At 39.0% G+C, this 27,141-nt stretch overlaps 1 protein-coding gene across 5 annotated transcripts in view; it reads right to left on the bottom strand.

Moving 5' to 3' along the window:
• The window catches only part of LOC146479886 (uncharacterized), a 134,881-nt gene that overhangs the window by 31,967 nt on the left and 75,773 nt on the right, over window positions 1–27,141 (bottom strand). The window contains exon 17 of one of the 5 annotated variants that reach the window (XM_085110755.1): window positions 2,684–2,740. The exons of the other annotated variants lie outside the window; for them this stretch is intronic. Coding sequence (XP_084966881.1) covers window positions 2,684–2,740 — 57 coding nt within the window. The remainder of the gene's footprint in view (window positions 1–2,683; window positions 2,741–27,141) is intronic. 5 annotated transcript variants of the gene reach the window in all.

Genomic DNA, 27,141 nt, shown 5'->3' with positions numbered 1-27,141 from the left:
TATACACAGAAAATTTGAATCAAATTGGTTGTGTTTCAGCAGCATTTTGAATCATTTTATGCTGGGTGGAATTCACAGGGAGCAAAATCCCCCAACCCACCCCCCCATGGAAATGATCACATATCTCGCTAAAGCACAGGTTACATAATTGGCAACAAGCAGATTCGAAAAATACAGGCCGCAAGCTTTAATTTGATACTAAAGTCACTATGTCCCATGGGGGGTGCAACGAAAATCAATTTCTAGCCACTTTTCAGAACTTGGCTCATGGACTATTGGGCTTGCTGTAATGTTTGCTATATCAGCGGGACTGGTCGTCATTTTGCCACACGCGTCCGTGAATATCTTTCTTATGACAAGTCCTCACATATCTTCAGACACTTACAAAGCTCAGAATGTTGTCGTCAATCTTGCTCTGTGGATTGTTTCGAAGTCCTTGATTCCGCCCCCACTAAATTTCAACTTAAACTTAAGGTGACTCGACCCAGTTATTTTTTGGCGGTACCACCCTACTTTGAAGCTCTCTGGTATCCCCACCTTTTCTTTTATCGTAAGGTTAACACACAGAATGGATAACATATAGATCAATCTACAATATAGCAAAAAAAATTTGGCGATCGGAGTAAATGTCACGTGGTTATAGTGCCACGCCCCTTTGAGGTCTGAGTCGAAATTCTGCTGTTGCCGGCTTTTTTTCGTGAAAATCTCTCGGCTACACATAGTGCGCATTAGTGCCTTGCGCTGAACAGAGTTTCAACAAAATCGCAAAGACCCAATTCGAGAAATTTAGCGCTTTCCAAATTTAGGTCATAATTTATGTAAAAATGGTAAGCAAACTTTAAACGATTATATCTAATAAACTATGAGATTTTTTTCCTTTATTTTGGGGATCTTTATAACAGGTGGGTTGTTGCAAATCAGGAAAAAGGTTTAGGGCCTTGTAAATGCGCGCGATTTCGACCGATGCAAACATATAGAAATTATAGTTTTAGCTATTTGTTGACGCTTGTCAGCGTTTCAGAGTCCTTCTCACAAAAAAAGCATTTTCTCAAAAATTCGTAGTTTTTTTTCCTTCAAATTTTTTCAGGGCCACAATTGATTGACTAACTACCCGGATTCTGAATCCCATGGTCATTGAAAAACTGTGACATTATCTTCTATAAGCCCAAACTTGAGTAAACATTGAAGATTGTTAGTGTTTTGGCTGAGTTTGTGCCTTGGGAGTTTTCTATTGTTTCGAGTCTGTCATGATACAGCATTCTTGTTAAGCACGCATTCAATGTCCAATGCGTGCATTCGGAAGTCAGGCAAGCGTGGTCATTACACACGTGCTGAACAAGAATGCTGTATCATGACAGACTCAAAACAATAGAAAACTCCCAAAGCACAATCTCAGCCAAAACGCTAAAAATCTTCAATGTTTACTCAAGTTTGGGCTTATAGAAGATAATGTCACAGTTTTTCAATGTCCATGAAATTCAGAATCCGGGTAGTTAGTTAATCAATTGTAGCGCTGAAAATTTTTGAAGGAAAAAAAACTACGAATTTTTAAGATAATGCTTTTTTTTGTGAGGAGGACTCTGAAACGTTGACAAGCGTCAACAAATAGCTAAAACTATAATTTCTATATGTTTGCATTGCTCGAAATCGGGCGCATTTACAAGACCCTAAAGCTTTCTGCTGACTTGCAAGGGCCCACCTGTTATAAAGATCCCCGAAATAAAGGAATAAATCTCATAGTTTATTAAATATAATCGTTTAAAGTTTGCTTATCATTTTTACATAAATCATGACCTAAATTTGGAAAGCGCTGAATTTCTCGAATTGGGTCTTTGCGATTTTGTTGAAACTCTGTTCAGCGCAAGGCACTAATGCGCACTTTGTGTCGCCGAGAGATTTTCACGAAAAAAAGCCGGCAACAGCAGAATTTCAAAGGGGCGTGGCACTATAACCACGTGACATTTACTCCGATCGCCAATTTTTTTTTTGCTATATTGTAGATTGATCTATTTGTTATCCATTCTATGTGATACACTTACGATAAAAGCAAAGGTGGGGATACCAGAGAGCTTCAAAGTAGGGTGGTACCACCAAAAAATAACTGGGTCGAGTCACCTTAAGGAGGCTATGTGTATAAATTGGGAGAAGTCTAATTTAAAGCAACAAATTCATCACGTCAACCTGGCACTTACGCTTTAGGCTTTATTTTCTTTCCAACACTCATTTACTCACTCAAATTAATTATGCATGTTTCGCCGCATCAGTTGTTATATAGTCCTAACGGTTTTTAAAATATTCTGTAACTGACGATGATGTTTGTAACATCGAAACATGTCTTACAAATTAAAAAATGTCGTAATCTTCTTAAAAATTACGATTTGTTTTCTGCTGTATCGACCTTTTTGGGTTGGGTTGGTAATGATAATAATCTGTAACAGTAATCTGGTAGTGGTAATGGCGATCAAAATGGGAATGATAACCATAACTTTAACGTTATGGTAATGGTAATAACAATGTGATATGGTTAAACTATTGAGGCTGACATTATTCGTCAGTGTCATATTCGATAAGATATGATATGACATGACATGATATGATGTAAAATATGATTTATGGTATGAGTGTTTTTCACAATTTAGTGCCACGATTTACTTGGTGGAAATGCTGCATTTTTTCAACTTACCGCGAGGTAGACCGTCCTCTCCTCCCACCAAGCGAAGATTTTTTCACTCGTTAGGTTCTTAAATGCAACAAAAACAGGTTTGCTTTAATCAGGCACGTAGCAAGGCTAAAACAACTGAGGGGGCTTAGCAAAAAATGGTTAAACAAAACTACCCACCACCCATTGCCCCGTTCCTCAAAAAAACAGACTGATTAGGGAGTACAGACTGATTGAGGAATTTTTTAAGATGCAACGAGAACATAAAAAAACCCAGTAGATTTAGTAAGTAAAACAATAACTTTGCACCGTTATCAACCTTTTTGGTACATTTTTTTGCCGTTTTTTTTACGTGGACTACCACCTGAAGTTTCCTAATTTAACGTTTGAAGAAGGACGTAAACAAACAAAGGCAAATTTTTCCTTCTCTTTTAAAATTTGGCCTGAACCGGGCAGTCAGAATCCGACTGCGGGAGAATTTTTTCTCTTGCTCTTAAGAGGACATATTTGTGTGGCTTTCGACAACGCGCGAAAACTAAATTGTGATACACTAAGGAGGTCTAAGGACATTGTATTGTTGTAAATGAGCGGATGTCTTAGAAAACAAGTAGTTTATTTCAACAGCTTTTACGGCTTGAGATTGGTTGATTTAGACTCATTTTGGTTCTTATTTCCGATTCACAAGGTAGACGTGCCTTTGTTGCTGTTGTATATAAAAACAAACTGTTCGCGGGGGAAACTGAAAGGTAGTAAACAACTTTTTAAAGGTTGTGAATAGGCGCTTGCAACGTCAGAGTTCAAGACTGATTGCTGCACATTAATTTGGTTTAATTATTATTTTTTGGCACATCGTTTTTAACTATTCTTGGGGGGCTCAAGCCCCCCCTGCCCCTCCCCCTGCTACGGGCCTGACTTTAATAGAGGTGAAGTGGAAAAAGGGGAGACGACAGAAGCGTTTAATGAGGAATACAGCCATTCAGGGAGTACGATTATTTTGAAGATGGTTTCTATTCTTAATTCTTATTCTATACATAGAAATATGGCAAATACTATAGCTGAATCTCTCTTAAATCTCAGAAAGTCGGACCGTAGGCTGAGTAACCCATTCACTTCGGAAGTAAAATTAGGAGTTTTACAATAACTGTCAAAATGTTTGCCTCTGATTGGCTCGTAGATATTGTATATAAGAGTACAGACAATAAAAATAGTCAATACCGCTTGGACTTTTTTCCATTTTAATGTAAAAAGAAAATTAACGCCAGTTTTCTATAGTTTATACTGTTATAGACGATAACAAAATTTGGCAGTAAGACCACTCGCCGTTCCACTTGAGTTTTGAACACTTCATGGCCTCATTTCATGGTCTATAAGGGTGTTGATGGTTTGCATGTGACGTCATCGTGGCCATGTTGGTGGACAGGAACAATGAGAATTTTCTCCTCTGGGAGTTCCCTGCCATTTGTATGCAAAGTTTGTGAACAAATTTTGTCTTGTTTTGTCCACCAACATGGCGGCGATGCAAACCACGTCTAGACAATAGAAAACTGCTGTCCATTTGTTAAAGGAGAAGGTCATTCCAAAATGGCACTTTTTCTCTTTTGGTCAACAGAAAGGTAATGTAAACATTAGGTACTCACCGAAGTTTCAGGTTCCAAAGGGCTTTCTATCCTTATGAAATCCTTGATCAAAGTAGCTCAAAAATCGTGCACGGTCGCCGCCATCTTGGAATATACTTAGCAGCCTGGCGATGCTTGCGTGACGTCATTGAGTTCAATCAAAATGGCTGAGCTGTGTCGTTTCGAGCCCGCGCGTGTAGGCTGTGCGCACGCTATTGCCTGGCACGGTCGTCACAAATCTGATGTAACGCTTTGAAAAACACGAAATATGGGGATTATAGAAAAATGTCAAATACAAAAAAAAAACTAAATTTTCTGTGCATCAACATTTGTACACGCAAATCTCAAGAAAAAGTCAAGTTTCACGTTGAATATAAAAAAAGGGAAAATGCGGTCGCGAAAAAATGTGCAAATTCGGAAATAACACCGTGGAAAAAATTACACTGAAAATCAGTTGCGATTAACTAAAATATCGCCCTAATTTTTACCTTTCTGAAATGCACATTAGTTGTACTCCCATATCCATTGGCTTTCACTTTGCAGTCTTCGATAGTGAACGATCAATATAATAACAAATTCAGCGTTACATGTTTTAGTTCTACGGTGTGAGGTCGTAGACATGAAAATTTTGGTTTACATATCGTTTGCTTCGTGCGTTTAAAACGTCTGAAACAAGCGTTTCAAACGTTCCAAACGTTTGACTGTTTTGGCGCGTTTCGATCGTTGCATGTTTGCTTACGTACCTTGGTTTCCTCTGCATAATTTTGCTGAAGTTTTTAATTCTGACCTTATCGAATTGAACTGTCAACCAACCGCAGTTGTTTCCAATGAGACCCGTATTCCCTTCTGAACCAAGCAGAGGAAACGTACAGTGAAGCGCAAATAACGATAAATTTGCAGTTGCCGAGAGTATTATTTTAAATTTTTTTTTATCTTGATCAGATAATTAAATTGGTCTATCCGCTTCTGGAATCTATTATTGACATTATTGTAGTCATACGTCTTTTTAAACTGTTGAAAAACTCAAAACTTTGCATCCTGTGCTATTAAAATGTTATGCTTCATTCACAAAATTTTGCTTTTACACAAAATGAGCGCTGAAATATCTTGCGAGTATGCCACAATTCACCAAGCGACACTGCTTCTTGTTGGCTTTCGGAGCTGTTGGGCGTGAGAAAAACTGATTGATCGAGATAAGTCAATTTCTATTTTTTTGTTTTGTTGTTGTTGCATGCTATGTAGCTTTTGTTTTTCGAATATCCAGTAGTAATAATTGATATCTACTTAATTTGTCATTAAATTGTTCGTAGTTATGCACAGATCTAAGTCTTAATTCCTTCACTAGGTTTATTTCTGATAGCAGACGAAGACTTTACCGAAAATATGTTGCCGTGACATGCGAAAGATAAGCACGATGTAGTACATCAACACTCTGAAACACCTGAAACGATCGAAACTAAAAACGCGAAACGCTTCGAACGATCTCAACGAACGATGTCAAACACTTTGAACCATCAATAATAATCTTATAATAATAGTAATAATAATCTTTATTTGTGCTTTTTTTTTCAATTTACATGTTGATTCTTACAATCTTTTAGTGGTGTTATATAAATCAAATTAATTATTAGTTAGAACAATGTGCAAAGCAAGGAAGCTAAATAAACCATTTGGTTGTCTTGTTAGCTCCCTGCCTAATTTAGGTTCTAGATAGCAGGCAAAAAAGAAAGAAAAAAATGAAAAAGAAAAAGGAAGGAAGAACTTATTAATTGTAAAAAGGTAACGTATGTTACTACGTCAGCATAAAAGAAAATTAGTTCATTTGTTGTTCTGACAGTAAATAACGTATAATTTGTTTCGGAAAAGCAGACACACTTTGTATGAGTTTTTTGAAAGGAGTTGGAAGGTCTTTCCAAATATCGGTTGCCACGAAGGAGATTAATTGTTTACTTACATTAGCTCTTACGTTCGGCTTATAAAGATTATGCTTAGCTTATTTGACAAATCGCAAAGCTAATTTCCATGTTTTCTCAAATTCGCTGTTACAAAGGTCCAATTGGAACGAGAACTTGAGTACTTTAAATGTGAAACATTAAACATGTGTAATGACATTCCAAGAAGCTGGCGTTGTAGCCGCAAAATAAAGGGCCAAACTTTAAAAATTAAGCTCGTTTGCGCGCGCTAGGCAATAGCGTTCGCTCAGCCTGTAGGAAACGTTGACCAAGGAAACAATGGCTGTGATAACGAGAACGAAGGTGCATGCAAAAAGACTGTTAAACTTAAATTGGTGCTTGTGCGGAAGATGCGAAGTGCGGAAGACCGCAAGAGAGTGTGTTTGTTGTGTTGAAGAACCGGAGTAAGAAAACAAGCTTGAAGGTACTTTTTCAACCAGTATCAGGATACGACGAGTTCTTGTTCTGTTTTCTATTTCTTTTCTTTTTTTTTTTTTTGTAATCTTCGCTGAAGATGAAATCTTATACAGTCGAACCTGTTTATAACGGCCACCCTCGGGACTTGAGGAACTGGTCGCTTAATGCAGGTGGCCGCTTAATACAGGATCGCTAAAAATACTCACTGGTCGGTGTGTAATGTCAATTTTAATGGCGTATCATACAAAAACATTTCATGCAAGGAAACAATAGAACAATTAACACTCTTTCAAGCGATCAATACTTGAAACAAAGTTCAGCGCCAAATTGTAACTTAACGGTATAATATACGTAACATTGTGTAAAAATACTGTACAACAAATTGTCCTCTACTCTTCTACGGTATACATTACTGTATTTCTATGACTTACAATTCACAGTGAAAAGCGTTAACGATACTAAACTGCTGAGTATCACCTTACAGTAGCTTTGTACATATTATTTCTTTATAGTGATAATGGATCGCATTTTAAACACAATAAAATACCGCATAAAATGACATATGGCTTAGTTTTCATTTAAGGGTGGCCGCTTAATAAAGGTAAAAATAACAAAGAAACACAAACATGGGACTGCCAAAGGGTGGCCGCGGCCGCTTAATAGAGGTGGCCGCCTAATACAGGTAACAAATACAGCGTTTGTACGAGCGAAAAATCGGGACTTTGAAAACTGGCCGCTTAATAGAGGGCCGTTATATACAGGTTCGACTGTATAATAGTTGCAACTACGTCTGGTTTTTTTCTTTCTTCTGCGAGTTTTACCACCGAGGAGATTATGTCGGTGGTCCACTTCAAAACAGTCATGAGTGAAGTGATCGGAACAAACATACAAGTGTTCTTCTTCTGGCAAGAACTTTTTGTCCCGGCCTTTGCTTTGCCAAGTTTTTTCTTTTTACTGCTAAACGATGGAAGGAAATACCTTTTCTGCCGTCTCTTTGAGACTTATTTGAGCAATACGGTACTGAACAAAAAGGCATGGCTGCAAAAGGACGAGTCGTGTGTTCAAGCTTCCCGCCAAACTTCAGGGTGAACTCAATGACGTCACGCAATGATCGTTAGGCTGCTAAGTATATTCCAAGATGGCGGCGAGCGTGCACGATTTTTGGGCTACTTTGATCAAGGATTTCATAAGGATAGAAAGCTCTTTAGAAGCTGAAACTTCGGTGAGTACCTAATGTTTACATTACCTTTCTGTTGACGAAAGGAGAAAAAGTGCCATTTTGGAATGACCTTCTCCTTTAATTATGCCATCATTTGAGCCCGTCGAATATATCCTAAAGTGGGACCATTCAAATGAAAGCTTTTGAGCAATACTTTCCTGTGGTGCTGTTTATTATGCTGTACAAGGTGGTCTACTTTTGAATCAGCCTATGAAATCGTAAAGTGTGACCATTCAAATGAAAGCTTCTCAGCAGCACTTTCTTGTGGTGCTGTTCATTATGCTGTACAAGATGGTTCTACTTTTGAGTCTGTGGATGAAATTCTAAAATGTGACCATTTAAATGAAAGCTACTGGGCAGCACTTTTGTGTGGTGCTGTTTATTATGTTGTACAAGGTAATCTACTTTTCAGTCAACAATACTTTCCTGTGATACTGCTTATTGTGTTGTACAAAAGTTGTCATAACTTTTGAACTTAAAATCCTGGAGCATGACCCTACAGAGGAATACTTTCCTGTGGTGCTGTTTATTATGCTGTGCCAGGTAGTTCTAATTATTGAATCTATGGATAAAATCCTAAAGTGTGACCATTCAAATGATCGCAATTGGGCGGTTCTTTCCTTTCAATGAGGTCGCGCTATTTATTGTGATGTACAAGATGATATTATGACAGTTCTGAGTCTTTGGATCAAATCCTGAAGTAATGAAGCAATTATTAAGCGCTTATTAAACGTAGTACGGTAGGTATTACCTTAAAAACGTAAGACGAGATAAAAAAAGTTGATGCATGATGGCCATACAAAAGGCAATATCCTTTCCAACGTTGCGAGGAATCTGTAGATAAAAGAAATACATTCATCTCAACAAGGTATCAGAATACGCCATTCAATTTGTTTTTGTGCTGTTACAAAAGTAATAATAATAATAGTATTGATTTGTATTCCGCAAATGTCAATCCAAGAAATTTTCATCTGCGCATTACATTGTAAGCAGAACTTTATCGCGGAGAGTTCTGAAATATTCCCCCACACGCCTCACCAAAAACTGAAAAAGCTCACAGCTAAGAAGTATTCGTATAAGAAACCTTCCAACCTCCCTCCCCCCCCCCCCCCCCCAACTTTCCCAAGTTTTCTACGGATTGTTAGGGTTGGCTATTTTAAGCTGTTAGCTCAGTGTTTTAAGCTGAAATTAGAATTTTGAAATGCAAAATTTCTTTCAACAAGACGCTGTGGGAGCGTATACTTGGGCGTCGTTGTCGATTAGGAGTATCTGAGCATGCACGTTAGTTCAGTCTTTGATGACAGGTGAAGGATAAAAGATTCGCTGAGAGTCGAAGGCATCACTTTGTATTTGTGATAAACGTGATGTAGTTCAACCGAAAATGTCACGCAAACAAAATAAAATATTACTCTCTTTAATACTGATGTTACGAGGTTCACACCTCCATTTATAAACAGTTGCTTTATTTAAGTCACGCGTATTTATGTCACGCGCATTCCCATTATGTAATGCGCATATATAGGCATGTAGCCAGCACATGTTCGGGGGTAAATATAGAGCAGCCCTGGGAATATGTGGCTGTGAAAGAGAAAAGCCTTTCGCTACTTTCGTTGTCGATTTTCCTTCGCTCTGCTCCCTCCTTTGGATGTTCCCTCCATTGGATGTTCGTCGACCTAAAGACTATATGGACACTTAAACCAGGCAGATAAGCATTTGAACATTTATATATTTGATCGTAATGACTTTATAGTTTACGTTAAGCGCACGTTGTGTTATATCAAATAAAGTGTGTGTTCTTGTTCATGAATGTCGTCTAATTCACTGTTTGTTGCAGACGTTCGCTTTGTTGCTTTACATTTGCGTCTGTAACAAATGAGGGCCTGTCCGGGAGGAACTTGTTTATGAATCTTTGCTTGCCGTACGTTATTCGAACGTTCCTCAAATTTTTGGTTGTTATTGCTATTTGCTCGGTGAATCCGGCGATATTCAACATGGCACAGATATTTGATCCAAAGAAATTTATGCATTCGCCTAGTCAGGAGGTTTTCGACAGTTTAGTGAAGGATGAACTTATTACTCTGGGTAAACATTTAGACTTAGAAGTAAAGAAGTCAATGAAAAAGGATCAAATTCAGGAAATTATTCTGAAACATTTGGTTGATTTAAAACTTTTTGACATATCTGTATTGGAATCTCGCTTTATGCCTGATGTAGAATTGAGAAAATTGGAACTCCAGTTGGAGCTTAAGAAATTAGAAATGCAAAAGGAACAGGAACTTAGAGAACGAGAATTACAAGAAAAAGAAAGAGATGGTTAAAAAAGTAGAAAGAAAGAGAATTACGCTTAGAAAAGCAAAGATTAAATCACGAATTAGAGCTGAAGAAGTCGGAAAAGTTGGAATTAGAAGAGAAATTAGTATCAAGACCTACTGGGACCAGTTCAAGTTCTACTTTTGATATAACAAAACATATCAGGCTGGTCCCACCTTTTCAATAAGTTGAGGTTGATAAGTATTTTCTACATTTTGAGAAAGTAGTAAAATGGCCCAAAGATTACTGGACCATGCTATTGCAGAGCGTCATAACGGGTAAGGCTAGAGAAATTTATACTCAGTTATCAGTACAACAAGCTTCAAATTATGATTCTGTTAAACAGTTAATTCTGAAGGGTTATGAATTAGTGCCAGAGGCGTACCGACAAAGGTTTCGTAATTGTGAGAAAGAAAGTAAACAAACCTATGTGGAATTTGTTAGGACAAAGAACAGTTATTTGATCGCTGGTGTTCCTCGCAGAAGATTGATGATGATTATAATAAGTTAAGACAACTGATCTTAATTGAGGAGTTTAAAGGGTGTATTCACAGTGATGTTCGAACTTATATTGACGAGCAAAAGGTAGAAACTCTTGATCTTGCCGATGATTACTCTCTGACTCATAAGATTTCGTTCGCTGATAAGCCCCACCAGTCCTTTTCTTACAGTCGTCAAAATGGTTTGCGTTCATCTGGCCCATCAAGAAACCTTTGCAAGCAAGATCCGAAGAAGCAGAATTTTCATGACGAAATACATTCAAGTCCCAAATTCATTCCACCTGCTCAAAAATCTAAACCAGAAGTGACAAACAAACCTTTTAGTTCTGTTGTTTATAATTACTGTAAAAAGGGTGGTCACTTATTATCAGATTGCTTCAAATTAAAAAGAAAACAACAGGCACAAAATGAAGCCAAGCCCACTGGTTTTATTACATCTAAGCAAACTATACCTCAAAGTTGTGACAGTCTAGGTGACACACTTCATGAGGTGAAATCTTTTTCAGACTCTGGTGATATGAACAGGAATTTTAATCTCCCGTCTAAACCTATTATGGAGATTTTTGAACCATTCATTCATGATGGTTTTGTTTCATTGACAAGTGATTTGTCTAGTGCTTCCCCTATTAGAATTTTGAGGGATACTGGGGCCTCACAATCCTTTTTACTGGCAGATACTTGGCCATTTTCTGAACAGTCGTCTGCTGGTGCTAATGTCCTTATTAAGGGAGTAGATTCGACAGATTATACACCTGTTCCTCTTCATAATGTTTATTTGTCTTCAAACATAGTTTCAGGACTTGTTACCCTTGGCATTAGCTCTTCCTTACCTTTTGAGGGAGTACACCTTCTTCTTCGCAATGACCTTGCAGGGGATAAAGTAGTTGTTGCCCTGTTGTCTATGATAAGCCTTGTTCTGATCAGGTTCCTGATCCTATAGAAAGTGAGCATCCGGGATTATACCTGTCATGTACTGTTACTCGAGCCATGAGTAGAAAAGAGGCTCTTGAAGAGAATACTAGTTCTGAGGTTGACTTGTCTGAAACATTCTTCAGCCAAGCTTTTAAAGTCGATGAGGGATTCGAACCCTCTGAGGGAAGTTTATCTAAAGAAAGCCTTATTAAAAAGCAACATAAAGACCCAAAAATATCCTGCCTGTTTCAAAAGGCTGTTGATGAAAGTGAAATTTCTAAACATCCTGTTTGTTACTTTGTTGAAAATGATGTGTTGATGCGAAAGTGGAGACCACCTGACGTTCCTGCTGAAGATGAGTGGACTGTCAAGTATCAGGTTGTGATTCCCAAAGCTTACCTAGCGGAGATACTCAGCACAGCCCACGAAACACCGCTTGCTGGACATCTTGGGGTGAACAAGACCTATCAGAAAATATTGAATCATTTTTATTGGCCTAACCTGAAGAAGGATGTAGCTGAATTTTGTAAGTCTTGTCATGCCTGCCAAGTTGTTGGAAAACCTAACCAATCAATACCAAAAGCTCCACTGCAGCCAATCCCAGCCTTTGAAGAACCGTTCAGCAGGAGAATTATTGATTGCGTTGGTCCTCTACCCAAGACGAGATCTGGCAACCAGTATCTGTTGACCATCATGTGTGCATCCACCAGATTTCCTGAAGCCATACCTCTGAGGGATATAAAAGGCAAAAACCATTGTGAAAGCTTTGACCAATTTTTTTTTTCAGTATTTGGCTTTCCAAAGTCCATCCAGTCTGACCAGGGTTCAAACTTCATGTCCGGTATTTTCCAGCAGGTGATGCATGAACTGGGGATTAAGCAGTACAGGTCCTCTGCTTACCATCCTGAGAGTCAGGGCTCGCTTGAAAGATTCCACCAGACGTACAAGAATATGATTCGCACTTACTGTTTTGACACTGAAAAGGACTGGGATGAGGGTATTCACTTACTCTTATTTGTAGCAAGAGAGTCTGTTCAGGGGTCTTTAGGCTTTAGTCCGTTTGGGCTTGTTTTTGGAAACACTGTGAGAGGGCCTCTTAAGCTCCTTAAGGAAAAGTTCCTTTCTGATAACGTAGATTCTTTAAACCTTTTACAGTATGTTTCAGATTTCCGCACTAAGCTCACAAGGGGATGTGAATTAGCTAGAGCAAATCTAGTTTCAGCTCAGAAATCTATGAAGGTATGATCTAGACTCAGTGGAACGTAAATTTGAGCCAGGCCAGAAGGTTCTTGCTTTACTTCCAGTCCCTGGAAGTCCACTTCAAGCTAGATATTTTGGTCCCTATGTTGTTGAAAAGAAATTAAGTGATCTTAATTATGTATTGATAACCCCTGACAGGCGGAAACAAAGACAACTGTGCCACATAAATATGTTGCAGGAGTATGTAGATAGAAGCAACAGCACAACTGTACATCCTGTAAGTGCAAACGTAGCTATGCTAGAAACTGATGAAACTGTAGATAACTTTAAGGAAAATGCTGATCTGCCTGGTACAGCTAGACTCAAGAATTCTGATGTACTTCAAGACCTGAATTCAAAGCTGTCCTATCTTTCACAGTCCCAACATCAGGATTTGGAGCATTTACTGCATGAATTTGAGCATTTGTTTCCAGACATTCCAAACAGAACTAATGCAATATACCATAATGTTGATGTTGGCGATGCCACTCCACTGAAACAACACCCTTATAGGCTGAATCTCACAAAAAAAAAGTATCTACATGAAGAAATCCAGTACCTTTTGGAGAATGACTTCATTGAACCCAGCAAGAGCAATTGGAGTTCTCCTTGTCTCCTTGTTCCAAAACCTGATGGAACCTACAGATTCTGTACTGATTACAGAAAAGTGTGACAAAGTCAGACTCTTTTCCAATTCCTCGAGTGGATGACTGTATTGATAGAATTGGAAATGCCAAGTATGTGACCAAGTTTGACTTACTGAAAGGATTTTGGCAAGTTCCTCTTACTGACCGTGCTAAAGAGATATCAACCTTTGTTACTCCTGATGGTCTGTTCCAGTACAAAGTTACCCCATTTGGAATGAAGAATTCTCCAGCCACCTTTCAGCGCCTTATAAACAGTGTCATTGCTGGTCTTGATGGTTGTGAAGCATACATTGATGATGTCATCATTTTTAGCAACACGTGGGAGGATCATCTGAGAATCATCCGCAGTTTCTTCGAGAGACTAAGTAAGGCTATGCTCACTATTAACCTTGCAAAAAGTGAGTTTGGATGTGCACATGTTGGACAAAGCCTGTTGATGTTAAGATCAGTGTTATTTCTGGTTTTCCTAGACCAGAAACCAAGAAGCAACTGATGCGTTTTCTTGGTATGGCTGGCTATTACCGCAAGTTTCGTCTTATAACTTCTCTGCAGTTGCTGAACCACTGACAGACTTACTTAGTAGAAAGGTCAAGTTTTCATGGAATGATAAGTGTGAAAGGGCATTTGAAGAGTTAAAAGCTATCCTAAAGAATGCTCCAGTGTTGTCTGCACCAAACTTTGACTCGTAGTTCAAACTAGCAGTTGACGCAAGCGATTTTGCTGCTGGTGCCGTACTCTGGCAAGAAGATAACGATGGAGTGGATCATCCTATTTGTTACTTTTCTAAGAAGCGTAGCAAATGTCAAAGAAATTACTCTACAGTTGAAAAAGAATGTTTAGCTTTAATTTTAGCTTTGCAACATTTTGAGGTTTATGTAAGTTCTTCTAAACAATTACTTAGGTGGAGTTTGGTGTTACAGGAGCATGACTTAGACATTAGACATCAAGGGAAAAAACAATGTTATTGCTGACTGTCTTTCCAGAGTGTGATGTATAAGTTAAGCCACTTAATTGTTTTATCTGGACACTAAAAGAAAGTTGTGTTTCAAAACTTTCTTTTTCTTCAAGAGAGGGAGTGTTACGAGGTTCACACCTCCATTTATAAATAGTTGTTTTATTTAAGTCACGCGTATTTATGTCACGCGCATTCCTATTATGTAATTTTTGTTAATGCCCATATATAGGCATGTAGCCAGCACATGTTCGGGGATAAATATAGAACAGCCCTGGGAATATGTGGCTGCTCCCTCCTTTGGATGTTCCCTCCACTGGATGTTCGTGGACCTAAAGACTATATGGACACTTAAACCAGGCAGATAAGCATTTGAACATTTATATATTTGATCGTACTGACTTTATAGTTTACGTTAAGCCCACGTTGTGTTATATCAAATAAAGTACGTGTTCTTGCTCACGAATGTCGTCTGATTCACCGTTTGTTGCAGACGTTCGCTTTGTTGCTTTTCATTTGCGTCTGTAACACTAAACACGTCGGATATGGAACCATGAGGTGCATCTAAGATAATGATGGATTTTGGCGACAAAGGAGTATTTGTGGTTCCAGTGGTAATGATGAATTTTGGCGACAGAGGGGTATTTGTGCGAATACCTTTCCACCCTGATACCCTTATTTTCTGGGCTTTCTGTCCTTTCTGTGTCAGATGTTCCAGCTTTTTCACTGGTAACAGCGCACGATCGCAAAATGTCACGCTTAACGTGTAATATGACACGCGTGCGAAAAGACATGCGTTCGATATGGGACGCGTGTGATAAGACAAACCTCACAAAACATCCGATTTACAGAAAGTTAACTCAACGAATCTATTTCATGATCACTTGAACGGGACAGAACTTTAATGACAAAATCAAAGCGCTCTGTGAGTGACCAAAGAATGAAGTATTTCAAATTATCTCTACAGTTATTTGTTTATTGAAGGGACACAGTCACCTGGTGCACATGCGCATTAGATACCATTTCTTAGATGATTTGCATAACACACTTCATCCGCAAGTCTCGCGCTGAGAAGCGCATCCTCTGAAAAATCTAAACAAAGCTTGTCGAGTCGAAGTGTTTGCCAGTCAAAATTATTATAGTGATTATAGACCTAATGTCATATTAGAACACTCATTTTCTTGATACCATGGAAAATTTACTGATGGACTTGTCCAGGGAAAGCCAAACGCCAACGAGTACCTCTGAAGTCGAAGAATCATTTAATTGTTTATTTCGGTATCCGGTCGTGTGAAAAATTATCTTAGCTGTTTCTACGTTTTACATTGCTTGCATAAGAAGCAAATTGCTTTAAAAGCTTCCGTACAAATATTAGTGAATCGCCTGAATTGCAGTGTGGCGAAACGACTTTGTAACGAAACTACCGGTAAGCTTTATTTCTGCTTTCAATCATATATTTTGCGTTTATTATAATTTCGTTTCTACAACTTCTCCGTTATCTAAATTTAGGAACCAAACCCATGTCATTACAAGAACGCTTGCTCGACCCGTAGAAAACAAGGTTCTTATAGAGGTTTTCCTTGTCGAGGAGATAATCGACTGTGTACCGAAGCTTGTCTTCGTCTGAGCTCCAAACCACGCAGCTATGACGCGAAGTTCGAATCGTTTACGAAGATTCCCCCCGGACGAAGCTTTCGCCAGGTTGAGAAAATGCGATTTTCCAAATATATATAATGGAGATTTGTTCTCCAGTGTTTTTGATTGATTTTCTCTCGTTATATTGGTCAACGCAGGCGATTTCTTCCGCCCGGCGCCTTCACGTTTCCCACCTCTTCTTTTCATGTTCCGTTGGAGACGCGATCCACCCTGTTTTTAACCAAATATGATAAAATAATACCATAGGATGGGCAAAAGCATACTCAGAAACAGGTTTTCAGTAAAAGATTAAAAATGCAATAAAACACTGGGAAGATTGAAGCGGATTTCTAGATGTATTTGATGCGTACTTTTGATTTCGGGTTACGGTGGACGTTTTTCAGAATTGACAAAACTAGTGTCCAGGTCAGCGCGGTCACAAAGGTGACTGTGTCCCTTTAAACACGCAAAAAACAAAAGAAACTTCACTCGCACTGTTCCTTTCAATATGGAAGGCAACGCAAAGGTCGAAGTGTACGTTAACTCATTCTTTAAGTGGTTTTGCGCCGAGTGATTGCCAATAGACAATACATCATGACACAAAAGAGAGAGTTTCAAGGCTTTGAAAGGGCTTTAAATGAAAGAAGCTGGGTTAATAAAGTGGAAAGACACTGCAGCTCCCGTGGCGATTGAATAACAAGCAGAAACCGTCCAGTTTTCCTTCCAAGAACCGCCGAAAAATTTTCTTTCTCGATGTTGCCTAGCGAGTAACCGAAATCTTCCCGGAATTTTCAGCGTGGCAGTTCCTTTCGGCATCCAAACGACGGCTTCTCTCAACGTTTTGCAACATCGGAAGGGGCTTTCAGTTTTGCTAAAGCCCGGTTGCTAACGTTGCTTTTTTGGCTTTATCCAACGTAAAACTAAAAATGCGTTTAGAGTTGCGGTGCACAGTTGTTGTTGGTATGAATATGCAAATTTTCGGCGTTTACGTTTGTTCCAATGAATCGATCTTATCGCTAACACTCGACCCCGAAGGAAAGATTTTTTTCAGATCCTACTGTTATAATTTCATTCACAACATTAACTCGGATTTTTAGGGTAATTTCCTTTGAAAGTTTTCATCTTTGCGTTTTTTGTTTGCTGAAACGAGCACACGAGTCATCTGACATTTTCTCGTAGCCCTCGTTAGTTTGTGTCGCGTTAAAGAACGTCTAATTAAGATGAATTGAATAATTTTGGTTTCACACTCGATTGAGAAGAGCTCTCTGGTACTGTCGAAAATATGTGAAGAATGTTTAATTGTTTCTAAAGTAAGCGTACATTTATACCGCTGGATGAAACACAGCTCGCGTGCCGATCAAGTTCACGATTGTTTGACAAGACGAGAGGACGGTAAATTGAATGAAATTCAAAATCTAATTAGACACGGCTACCGTGTCATGCTGGTCACTTGCGTGCCATTTCACCCGGTGCTGTGCTTGACACACTTCATTGTTCGATCCAACACGCACCTTTGTTTTTATCGTGCGATACGAACAAAAGAATAATTTTAATTAGCCGTGCATTTTGGCACACTGCTCAGATGCCGGCGTGTCATTTCACTCACTGCCTATTGTTTATCGTGTCAATTTGACGTGCCTGTGCGTTTAAGCCTGGTTCACACTTGCGACATAACGACATAAACATAACGACATAAGAAGGACGTTATGTCGTTATGTTAGCAGTGTGAACATGTAAACATAATGGCATATTGGCAACATAACGACATCGACATAACGACATAAGGAAAAAACTGATCTTTTCTTTATGTCGTTATGTCCATGTCGTTATGTCGTAATGTTGCTGTCAAACAAGTGTGAACAACTTCGACATAACGACAGAACAAACCACCAATCAGAGAGCGGCAAAAATTGTCGAACCCAGTTCGCCACAAACACTATTTTCAATATGGCGGCTACTGTGGAGTTGGAAGATATGACGGAGCAACCCTGGTGCGACTCGTGTAGATGAAGAAGGACTTGCTGAAGCGGTTCGAACTTATCCAATATTGTATGATAAAAGACGTGTAGATGCTCTTCTAGCTTCTTCCTGAAATACTGGACGCAACCATTCTTTTCTTCTAGCAATTTTTTCCCTTTGTTGTCGTCGATGACGCCTTCGTCGGAGAAACAAATTAAATCATCCCAAAGGCAACAAGTGTTTGTTTCGCCAGTTTTAAAGTATTCTTTTCACATAACCTTATGTCTTTATGTCAGTGTTCACATTACCGACATAAGCGATTATGTCGTTATGTCATTATGTCGTTATGTCGTTATGTCGCAAGTGTGAACCAGGCTTTACCTTTTTCCCTGTTTTCCCGTGGAGGTCACATTTTGGCTTTATCCAAGTGAACGTAGATAAAGAAATTAACAGTGAATTAATACGTTAAGCGTTGATTGTCGCTGTCAGTGTTTACATTTGTTCTGGTAAATAGATCTAATCGCTCACACTGGACCCCGGATGAAACTTATTTTCGAAGCTTTAGTTTTAGTTTCCTGCTTTACCCTTAGCCTTTCACCCACGAAATGGTCTTTAATCTTTAAAGTTAATTGCACGTTTTCTTTTTTTATATGGCGGCCAGAGAAATGAAATGTTTTATTGGGCTGTATGTAAATTCAATGTTTACGGCCTGATCTTATCGATTACGTTTAACACCGAAGGGGGATTTATGGAGAAGAGCCAAAAGAGCGTTGCGAGGGAGGTTAAGGTGGCCGAACACAGTTTTCCAGTATACAGGTGCTAGTAAACATTATTTGAAAACTACGTACTTCTGAGAACCCGAAATTAGCATGGTGCGAGATTAACTAAGGAGGAATAAATTTTGATACTTCTTGTTGAGCAAGGTGCCGTTGCCATGGCAACACAGCAAGCTATTAACCGTCCACAAATAATGGTTTTCCTTAATTTTTAGAAAATGCTTTCGTTAGATTTTTTCCATTTTTTGTGCCGTTGCCATGGCAACACAGCAAGCTATTAACCGTCCACAAATAATGGTTTTCCTTAATTTTTAGAAAATGCCCTGGTCAGATTTTTTCCATTTTTTGCATCCAGAAAAACTCACAAAATACTGACATAGTGATGCTGCTTTCATGTTATTTTAACAGAGAGATCTCCTGTAAATGTTGGTTTTGCACTTTAATGTTTTTTGAAGTAACGCTCTGTTAGATTTTGTTTTTGGTTTGTAGGTGAGTTACGCTTTTAGAAAGCTACTGTTTTGTCAAATTTCACGAAATTCTAACAAGCGGTTCCTTAGAAAACAGTTCATTTCCATTAAAGTGCACCTAACAGCAGATCTTTTTATTCGGCGAAATAAATGTACTTTCTTTCTAAACTGTTCCAGCGAAAAAATTTTTTGAATTGGTTGAATCCTCGATTTTCTATGCGCTTTTGAAGTTGGGACTGTGTTGTTGCACCACCGTGTTTTAGGAAGCCTGGGACGAGGATGGTTGTGACGTCACCCCAGGGACCACACGATATCGAATGCGTCTATTTTTCGGTTTATTTCTTTGCGATTTACTCCACATAGTCCGTTTCAGAATGTTTGTCTTCTTCTTTACGGTTATCAGAAGAGTCCAAGGAGCCCGAGGAGTCTGACGAGATCGAGGAGGATTTAGAAGATTCGGATGACTCCAAAATGATTTACATCTCCGAAATCGAAATGGACGATTATCGACAAGAAGCTTCAGCAAGCGCAAACCCATTTGATAACAGCGACCTCGAACAAGACCTGTTTTAATACGGATGAGCCGCGTGCCGACCCGGAATAGACAGCCAGATACAAAACACTTTATACTGCGCACCAGCAATACATCCTTCTCTAAATACTACAATTGTTAAGCTTTCGAAAGAGATCAAAATGAACCATTTGGACACGAATTCGCAGATATGAATTCTCGAGTGTGATAGTTCTGTTTGTTGTGAATTAATTTTGCGTTCGCGAGGGACGGACACAAACAGCGCGCTCTGCGATTTCTTTTACAATTTCGATTCTACTTCGCTAAGACTGTTTGATCTGTATACTAGAACAGTGAAGTTATTTACTGGGTGATTTCTTTTTACTCGGCGAAAGAAATTGAAGTCAAAGTAATACTTCAAAGTTACGAAGTCTTGAGCGCTTTCGAAAAATTCACCCGTTGTGTCATTTCCTCTCGTGTTTACAAGGTTAAAAGCAGCTTTCTTTTATACATCGCATCAGGAATATTCCTTTTTCTATCCAGTACATGTCTTAAGCTTTCGAAAGAGACCAAAATGAAACCATTTAAACACGAATTCGCAGAGATATGAATTTTCGAGTGTGATAATTCGATTCTGTTTGTTGTGAATTAATTTTGCCTTAGCGAGGCGCGGATACAAACAGCGCGCTCGGCGATTTCTTTTATAATTCCGATTCTATTTCGCTAACACTGTTTGATCTGTATACTAGAACAATTTAGTTAATTGCTGGATGCTTTCTTTTTATTCTGCCAAGCGAATTGAAGTCAAAATAATTTTTCAAATTTATGAAGTCTTTAAGCGCTTTCGAAAAATTCGCCCGCAGCGACATTTCCTCTGAATGTTTTGAAGCTTAAAAACGTCTTTTTATATACAGTGCATCAGCAATACATCTTTTTCTAAACACTACAAGTGTTTTAAGACCTATAGAAACGAAAGTAAGACGAAAGGATCGAATAAAGGGAAGAAATTGGTTTCACAACATTGGATAATATACAAAGAATCGAAGATTTTCTCACCTTCCTATTGTTTCGGTCAGACTGAGGCACATCGACTGGGGCTCCAACGGCATGAATTTTTGGCCAGACAGTGAATCCCATCTCATCTGTTATTAAATGTGGCCAGAATGGTTTTACTTGGCCAAGTAAATTGTGGAACTGTCTTGTGAAACAGTCCTCCTCAAAATGAGCCGAGCAAATGTGAGAATATTCCGTCGGTTCCCACTTCGCTCGCTTGAGTTTTGCAAAATCCACCCATCGTTTCCGTCTCTTCAAGGCAACGGTACGATCGTCACCATAATATGGTAGTAAATGGAGACCTATCCCCTTTTCTAGATTTGGTACGTTACCACAGCCTCCAACAACACATCGGGAAGGCATATTAGGTCATGTAATCACTGATGTAATTGCAAAACATGAGTAGAAAGACTGGAAAGCGAAAGATCCTGCGTCCCTGGCGTGACGTCACAGCAGCTCGATCCATTCCCCGCCAAAACACGGCCGCGCAACAAAAATGGCGCGATTTTCAAACCTTCGCTGAAGCACCAAAAATCGAGGATTCAACCAAATCAAAAATTTTTTTCGCTGGAACACTTTAGAAAGAAAGTAGATTTATTTCGTCGAATAAAAAGATCTACTGTTAGGTGCACTTTAAAACAACCAGTCCCAATTTTTTGCTCAAATGCGCATGCGTGGCTTTTAGTTTGGTTTTCTCAGCAAAGATGTAAAGCGTACAAAAAGGCTTAGCTCATTCCGAACTCACTTCCTTTGTTCAGCGATAAATGAAGAAGGATTCACGAACGAGAAACTGAGTTATTTTAAGAGCAAAACTTACCTTTGTGATCCATTTCGTATAAAATCGAGGGATCGATAGTATTTGCTTACCACAACCCTAGCGCCCACTTAATAGCATCACTAACAGAATCTGTAAAGCGCGCGCAACCTGTGTTCGGCCACCTTAATTAATGGAAGTCGAACTTTTGGAAAGTATCCGTCCTGCAGAAGGAAAAGTTGCCCCTTAGTTTCTTTCAATGTAAGGCGGGGGTTAGCAGACAACACAAATACTAGCTGTTTTCTTTTAAAAATACGTTATTCGTTGTGTTGATTTTGCGTCCTTGTTTTTTGTCCCGTAATGGCGGCTAATGGTGAATACATGCATTATAAGGCCAACATGTAGCGCACGCGCAGTAGACCGCTCTTTGCCATTTGAGGCTTACGAAGAAATCCTATTTTATAACCTGGGCTCCGCCCAAGTAATTATTACAATCTTCTTTCGCCCGGCCCCCGGAGATGAGATCCTAAAATGTCCTTTCAATGAACGCAAGCCCTGAACTCATAATTTAATATTCGGAATTTTAGGGAATCTTAGACAAACCTCGACGTATAACAATCTGCCATACGAAATAACGAAGTAACTTAAAATCAAATGCTGTTTCACAAAATCTAAAAGGAGGCGTGTATGTGATTGGCCACCTCGAAGTCTGTGGGAGCCTACGTTGCAAGTCACTGTTTTCTGAATTACCTGTAAAAGGATTCCACGACACCCTGGCATACCAAAGAAAGCTATTTTCTCTGTCATGGAAGGTGACGTTTAAATCGTTGATAATCCAACGAGGATCGCTTTGCGCCCTTCTATGACACGCTACCGGGAAAAGAAACAACAAGTTAGTCCACGTTCTGTTTAACAATCACTGAGACAAGTATTAAAGAAGTTAAGTCAATTCTTTACTTAAGGAAGGTAGCACTAAATAGAGAACAACTCATAAACTTATGGCCCTCTCTCTAAAACTGAATAAAACTGGAAAATTACAACGGAAAAAATAACAATAACTAAATAGAAAATAGAAAAATTAGAAAGTTGCAAATTAAGAGAAATTTAACGAAATAGACAAGTACAGTAACAACAACATTCTGGATAAAAAAATTTGAATATTGAGAACTACTACTATTCAGTTTATGATTTCCAATTTTATTACATCCAAACAAACACCAGCACCTCCATGCAAATCTACACCTGACCTGCAATCAGTACGAATTGTTCTACCATTCAAGGAACAAAAATCAGGTGACTCTGTGCGCAAACAGTTGAAGGATCTTGGTAAGCTGTTAAACATCGACTTGTGCCCAGTTTTCATCTCTCGGAAAGTTGATTAACAAACAATCAGTTGTTTACAAATTTGAATGAGGCTGGTGTGATGCCAGCTATGTTGGTTACACGCGCCGGCATCTTTACCAACGAAACGATGAGCATAAAAGATCTGGATCAATATTCAATCACAGCCAAAGTCAACATCCATCAAGAACAATAACATCTAATATGTTTCACATTCTTAAGAAATGCTCCAGCAAATTTGATTGTCTTCTCTAAGAAATGCTCCTTATTCGTGAACACAAACCGTGTCTAAATATTCAATGTGACTCGATAAAGCCTGGCTTACACGTACGACGCAAGCATAAGCATAAACACAAGCATAAGCACAAGAAACCAACGTGTAAACCGGTGCGACGCAAGCATAAGCGCCTTGTGCTTGCGCTTGTGCTTATGCCTGTGTCGTCCCGGTTTACACGTACGACGCGACGCAAGCATAAGCACAAGCACAAGACAATGGAACGATTTCCATTCTCTTGTGCTTGTGCTTGTGCTTGTGCTTGTGCTTGCGTCGTTCTGTCGTACGTGTAAACTGGGACGACGCAAGCATAAGCACAAGCGCAAGGAAAGAAAAGTGATAAACAGTGACAAGTTGTCAGCGTACATTCTAGTTAATCATGCGTTGCTTCTGCGCTTGCGTATGTTACCTTATCGCACGTGTAAACATCCTTGTGCTTATGTTTATGCTTATGCTTGCGTTGTGTGTGTAAAGCCTGGTTTACAAGTACGACGCAAGCATAAGAATAAGCACAAGCACAAGCACAAGGATGTTTACACGTGCGATAAGCATAAGCATAACGTGACATACTCAAGCGCAGAAGCAAACAAATTTGGCGCAATCGCGCAGCCGGGCTGCCTTTTGGCGCGAGATTTGATTTCAACATAGCGGAAAATGGCACCGCATGAGTAACTAGATTGTACGCTTACTTGTCACTGTTTTTCAGTTTCCTTTCCTTGCGCTTATGCTTATGCTTGCGTCGTCCCGGTTTACAAGTACAACGCAACGACGCAAGCATAAGCACAAGCGCAAGCACAAGGCGCTTATGCTTGCGTCGCACCGGTTTTCACGTAGGTTTCTTGTGCTTATGCCGGCTTGCGTCGTACGTGTAAACTAGGCTTAAACCAGGCTTAAAAGCAAAACTCTTCACCTAGCCTCAAGGGACTTGAACTTGAACTTGAACATTAATATTCGTGTTATCTGTTGAACATTATAGTTTGACCTGATGATGGTGTCATGAGGACACCGAAACGTTATAAATATGATTCTACCCGTAATTTTCATAATCAAATCGATCACATTCATGCTTGATATAAATGACATTATAATTAGATTCGAAAATCTAGTGCTCCGTGTGATCCGTGAGCTGTTCAGTTTAATAGAATTTATAAGATAATCAGGAAAGGCAAGCTGTGTCCTCAGTCTTGTAAAGAATAGAGCACTGAGCTATTTTGGTCTCAAAGTAGAAAGGTAGCCATTGCAAATGATTCTCTTGTGAAAGTCTTCTAATGCCATATATAGTAAAACGCGGAGGAGGAAAGGGTGGTCCTTTTTTATTCTTTTTCTTTTGATCTTCTTCTTCTTGTTTTTTTTTTTTTTTTTTTTTTTGTCAAAACTATACAAATTCTTAACCAAAGTACTTTTGTTCAAAGATGAAATTGCTCTTTGATCGTCAAGAAGAAGATATCACGTGATTTGCTTTGAAGCTCCAAAGTGCTTATTACTATATATATTACTGATGACTACCAACTCAAATTAAAAGCTATTTTAAAAACATTATCTTTGAATAGAAAAGAAAGAGGCCAAATGCTAGCAGCTAACTTTTAAATGAAATCATACTTTCACATTTCATCTCTCTTACCCTTATTACCGCCGTTTGGTCGCCGAAAAAAGGCTCCTTCGGAATTCGAATGAGGTAGATAGACAGAGATAGAGAAAGGCAGAAAGACAGACAGACAAACAAGCAGACATATAGAGAGACAAACAGACAAACAAACAGAGAGATAGACAGAGAGAACACACAAACATGCAGACAGACAGAGAGAACATTTCTGGGACTTTGCTACGGAACACTATGCACGTTTCACGTTTTCCTATGCCTCAACTAATATTCAGCTCAAATGAGCTTACAAAAAAAGGAATCATTAAAAATTTCTTACATAAATGAAAGAAGTAAAAATCGTTGTGAAAAGTTAAACGATGTTAGAATGTTATAAACCGGCTCTAAAGGCTGAGTCTTAATTATAGCTTTAAAGGTGCTGTGAGAGGTTGTATCCGTGACGAATTTTTGGTAGGGTATTCCCTGGACAATTTTACGCAGTCTGAGATACCATTAATCATTTTCCTCTTAGCTCATACGGGCACTGTTACCTTGTTGTTCCTCGCTCAATTCTCGACGCGTGCGAAGACGAAAACGTGAGCCAGTCAATGATATACCTAAAGGAGCAAAACAAGAGGTTAAGATTTGATTCCACTCTTGTAGGTGCACTTTGCTTTTTAGGTGTAATAAACACAAAATGCCGGAGGGTTGTGGCTCCAAAGCCCTTTTATTCCACCATGACATGTCAGCTGTTTAGTACGAGCCAAAAAGTTTCCGGATCTGAGCCAAACTATGCAAACCTGTTCAGATTTATGTCATGCAGAAACTAAGCGTGGTTTTGAAGACCAAGCCTCCACTGAAAGGACAAAATTTCCGCACAACCTCTACATTAATTATGCATACATTTTGCGATGACTCAAACTCCATTCACGCTCGCCGTTTTTTAAAGAGGATTACTATCACACTGGTGTATGTATGATTAATGTATGGGCTGTGCAAAATCTTTCCAGCCAACGAACTGATTGCGATATCATAAGCGGTCGTTTGGACGGCACCGAAAACCATGCACTGTAAACTTGGTTGTCAAATTCATCGTATAGGATAAACACTAAAGTTTTGTTTTCCTCCTTGGGAAATTTAAATAAACACCACCCTCCTTTTTGCCCCTCGTAACGGATGAACGATCCCACAAAAGGAAAATTTTCAAAAGCGTTTGTTAAAGCATCAGCATCAGCATGAATAATTACAAAAAAAGAGGAAATATTTAAATTCAGAGAAGTTGGAACAGTATGTAATGAGTGTCAGTATTGTTTCTTGTTTTGTTTTACATAGCAGAAAATTATAGGTTACATATAGAGCGTTTTCATTCACGTGACTACCGGCCATATTGGTCTACTGAAACAAAAGAAAGTATTTGCATAAAAATAGAGTTCAATTCCCATACTTGTTTAGTTTGGGACATCAACATGGCCGCCATTTCTTTGTTTTAGGACACCAACATGGTCGCCGTGACGTCATGTGAAAACACTCTATATAATAGCGATGATTACTGACCTTTGTTATTTTCATCAGCACATCTTTGATCACAGGAAATGAAGGAAGATTCCTAACGAAATAAAAACGAACAAGTTTGGAAATAACCTTTCCGTTGAGAAAATCCAAACTTCTCAGTTTGATTTGCATCTTCTGCTAATTAATTTCTCAGTACGGGGTGCCTTGCAAACTTCCTGATTAAAATCTGAATCATGACGGCGCAGAGGAACTATTGTTTGACGAACAGGATGCAGCTGGAGCGCCCTTGTTGGTGGATATGTGACGACGGTGGAGAAAAAAATCTCAAATGCCATTATTTCTCAGTTTGCAAAACTGTCCGCGTAAGAAGCGTTCAAAAACTGCCACTATTTGTATTTTCCTTCGTAACAATGACTGAAAACTAAACTACATCACAAGATTGAAGTATCGTGACAAGAATACGAAGGCTGGATAAAACCGAGTTGGGTCAAAACATATTTGTTCAAATATTTGGCTTTGACCCACTCAAGACCCAAAGGAGGAAAAAAAATCTCTTATGTCATTATTTCTCAGTTTGCAAAACTGTCCGCGTAAGAAGCGTTCAAAAACTGCCACTATTTGTATTTTCCTTCGTAACAATGACTGAAAACTAAGAGATTGAAGGACTTCGCGTAGTATTTACTTGTAAACATAAATACTTATGCCTGTACATGCAGCTCTCACCTTATCATTCGTGAACTGGATTCGAAGCACACGATCGCCGCACAGACACAAACGATGCCTTGTTGTTAAGGGTTTCGATCGATGTGCATCTAGTGTCAGCTGCATTAACAAAATCAGTAAAGGAACTCGAAAGG

This window comes from Pavona decussata, unplaced genomic scaffold (genome assembly GCF_977016875.1).
Source record: "Pavona decussata unplaced genomic scaffold, jaPavDecu1.1 SCAFFOLD_58, whole genome shotgun sequence".
NCBI lineage: Eukaryota > Metazoa > Cnidaria > Anthozoa > Scleractinia > Agariciidae > Pavona > Pavona decussata.
Note: the sequence above shows the minus strand (reverse complement) of the source record. Positions and strands in the feature narration are given on the sequence as shown.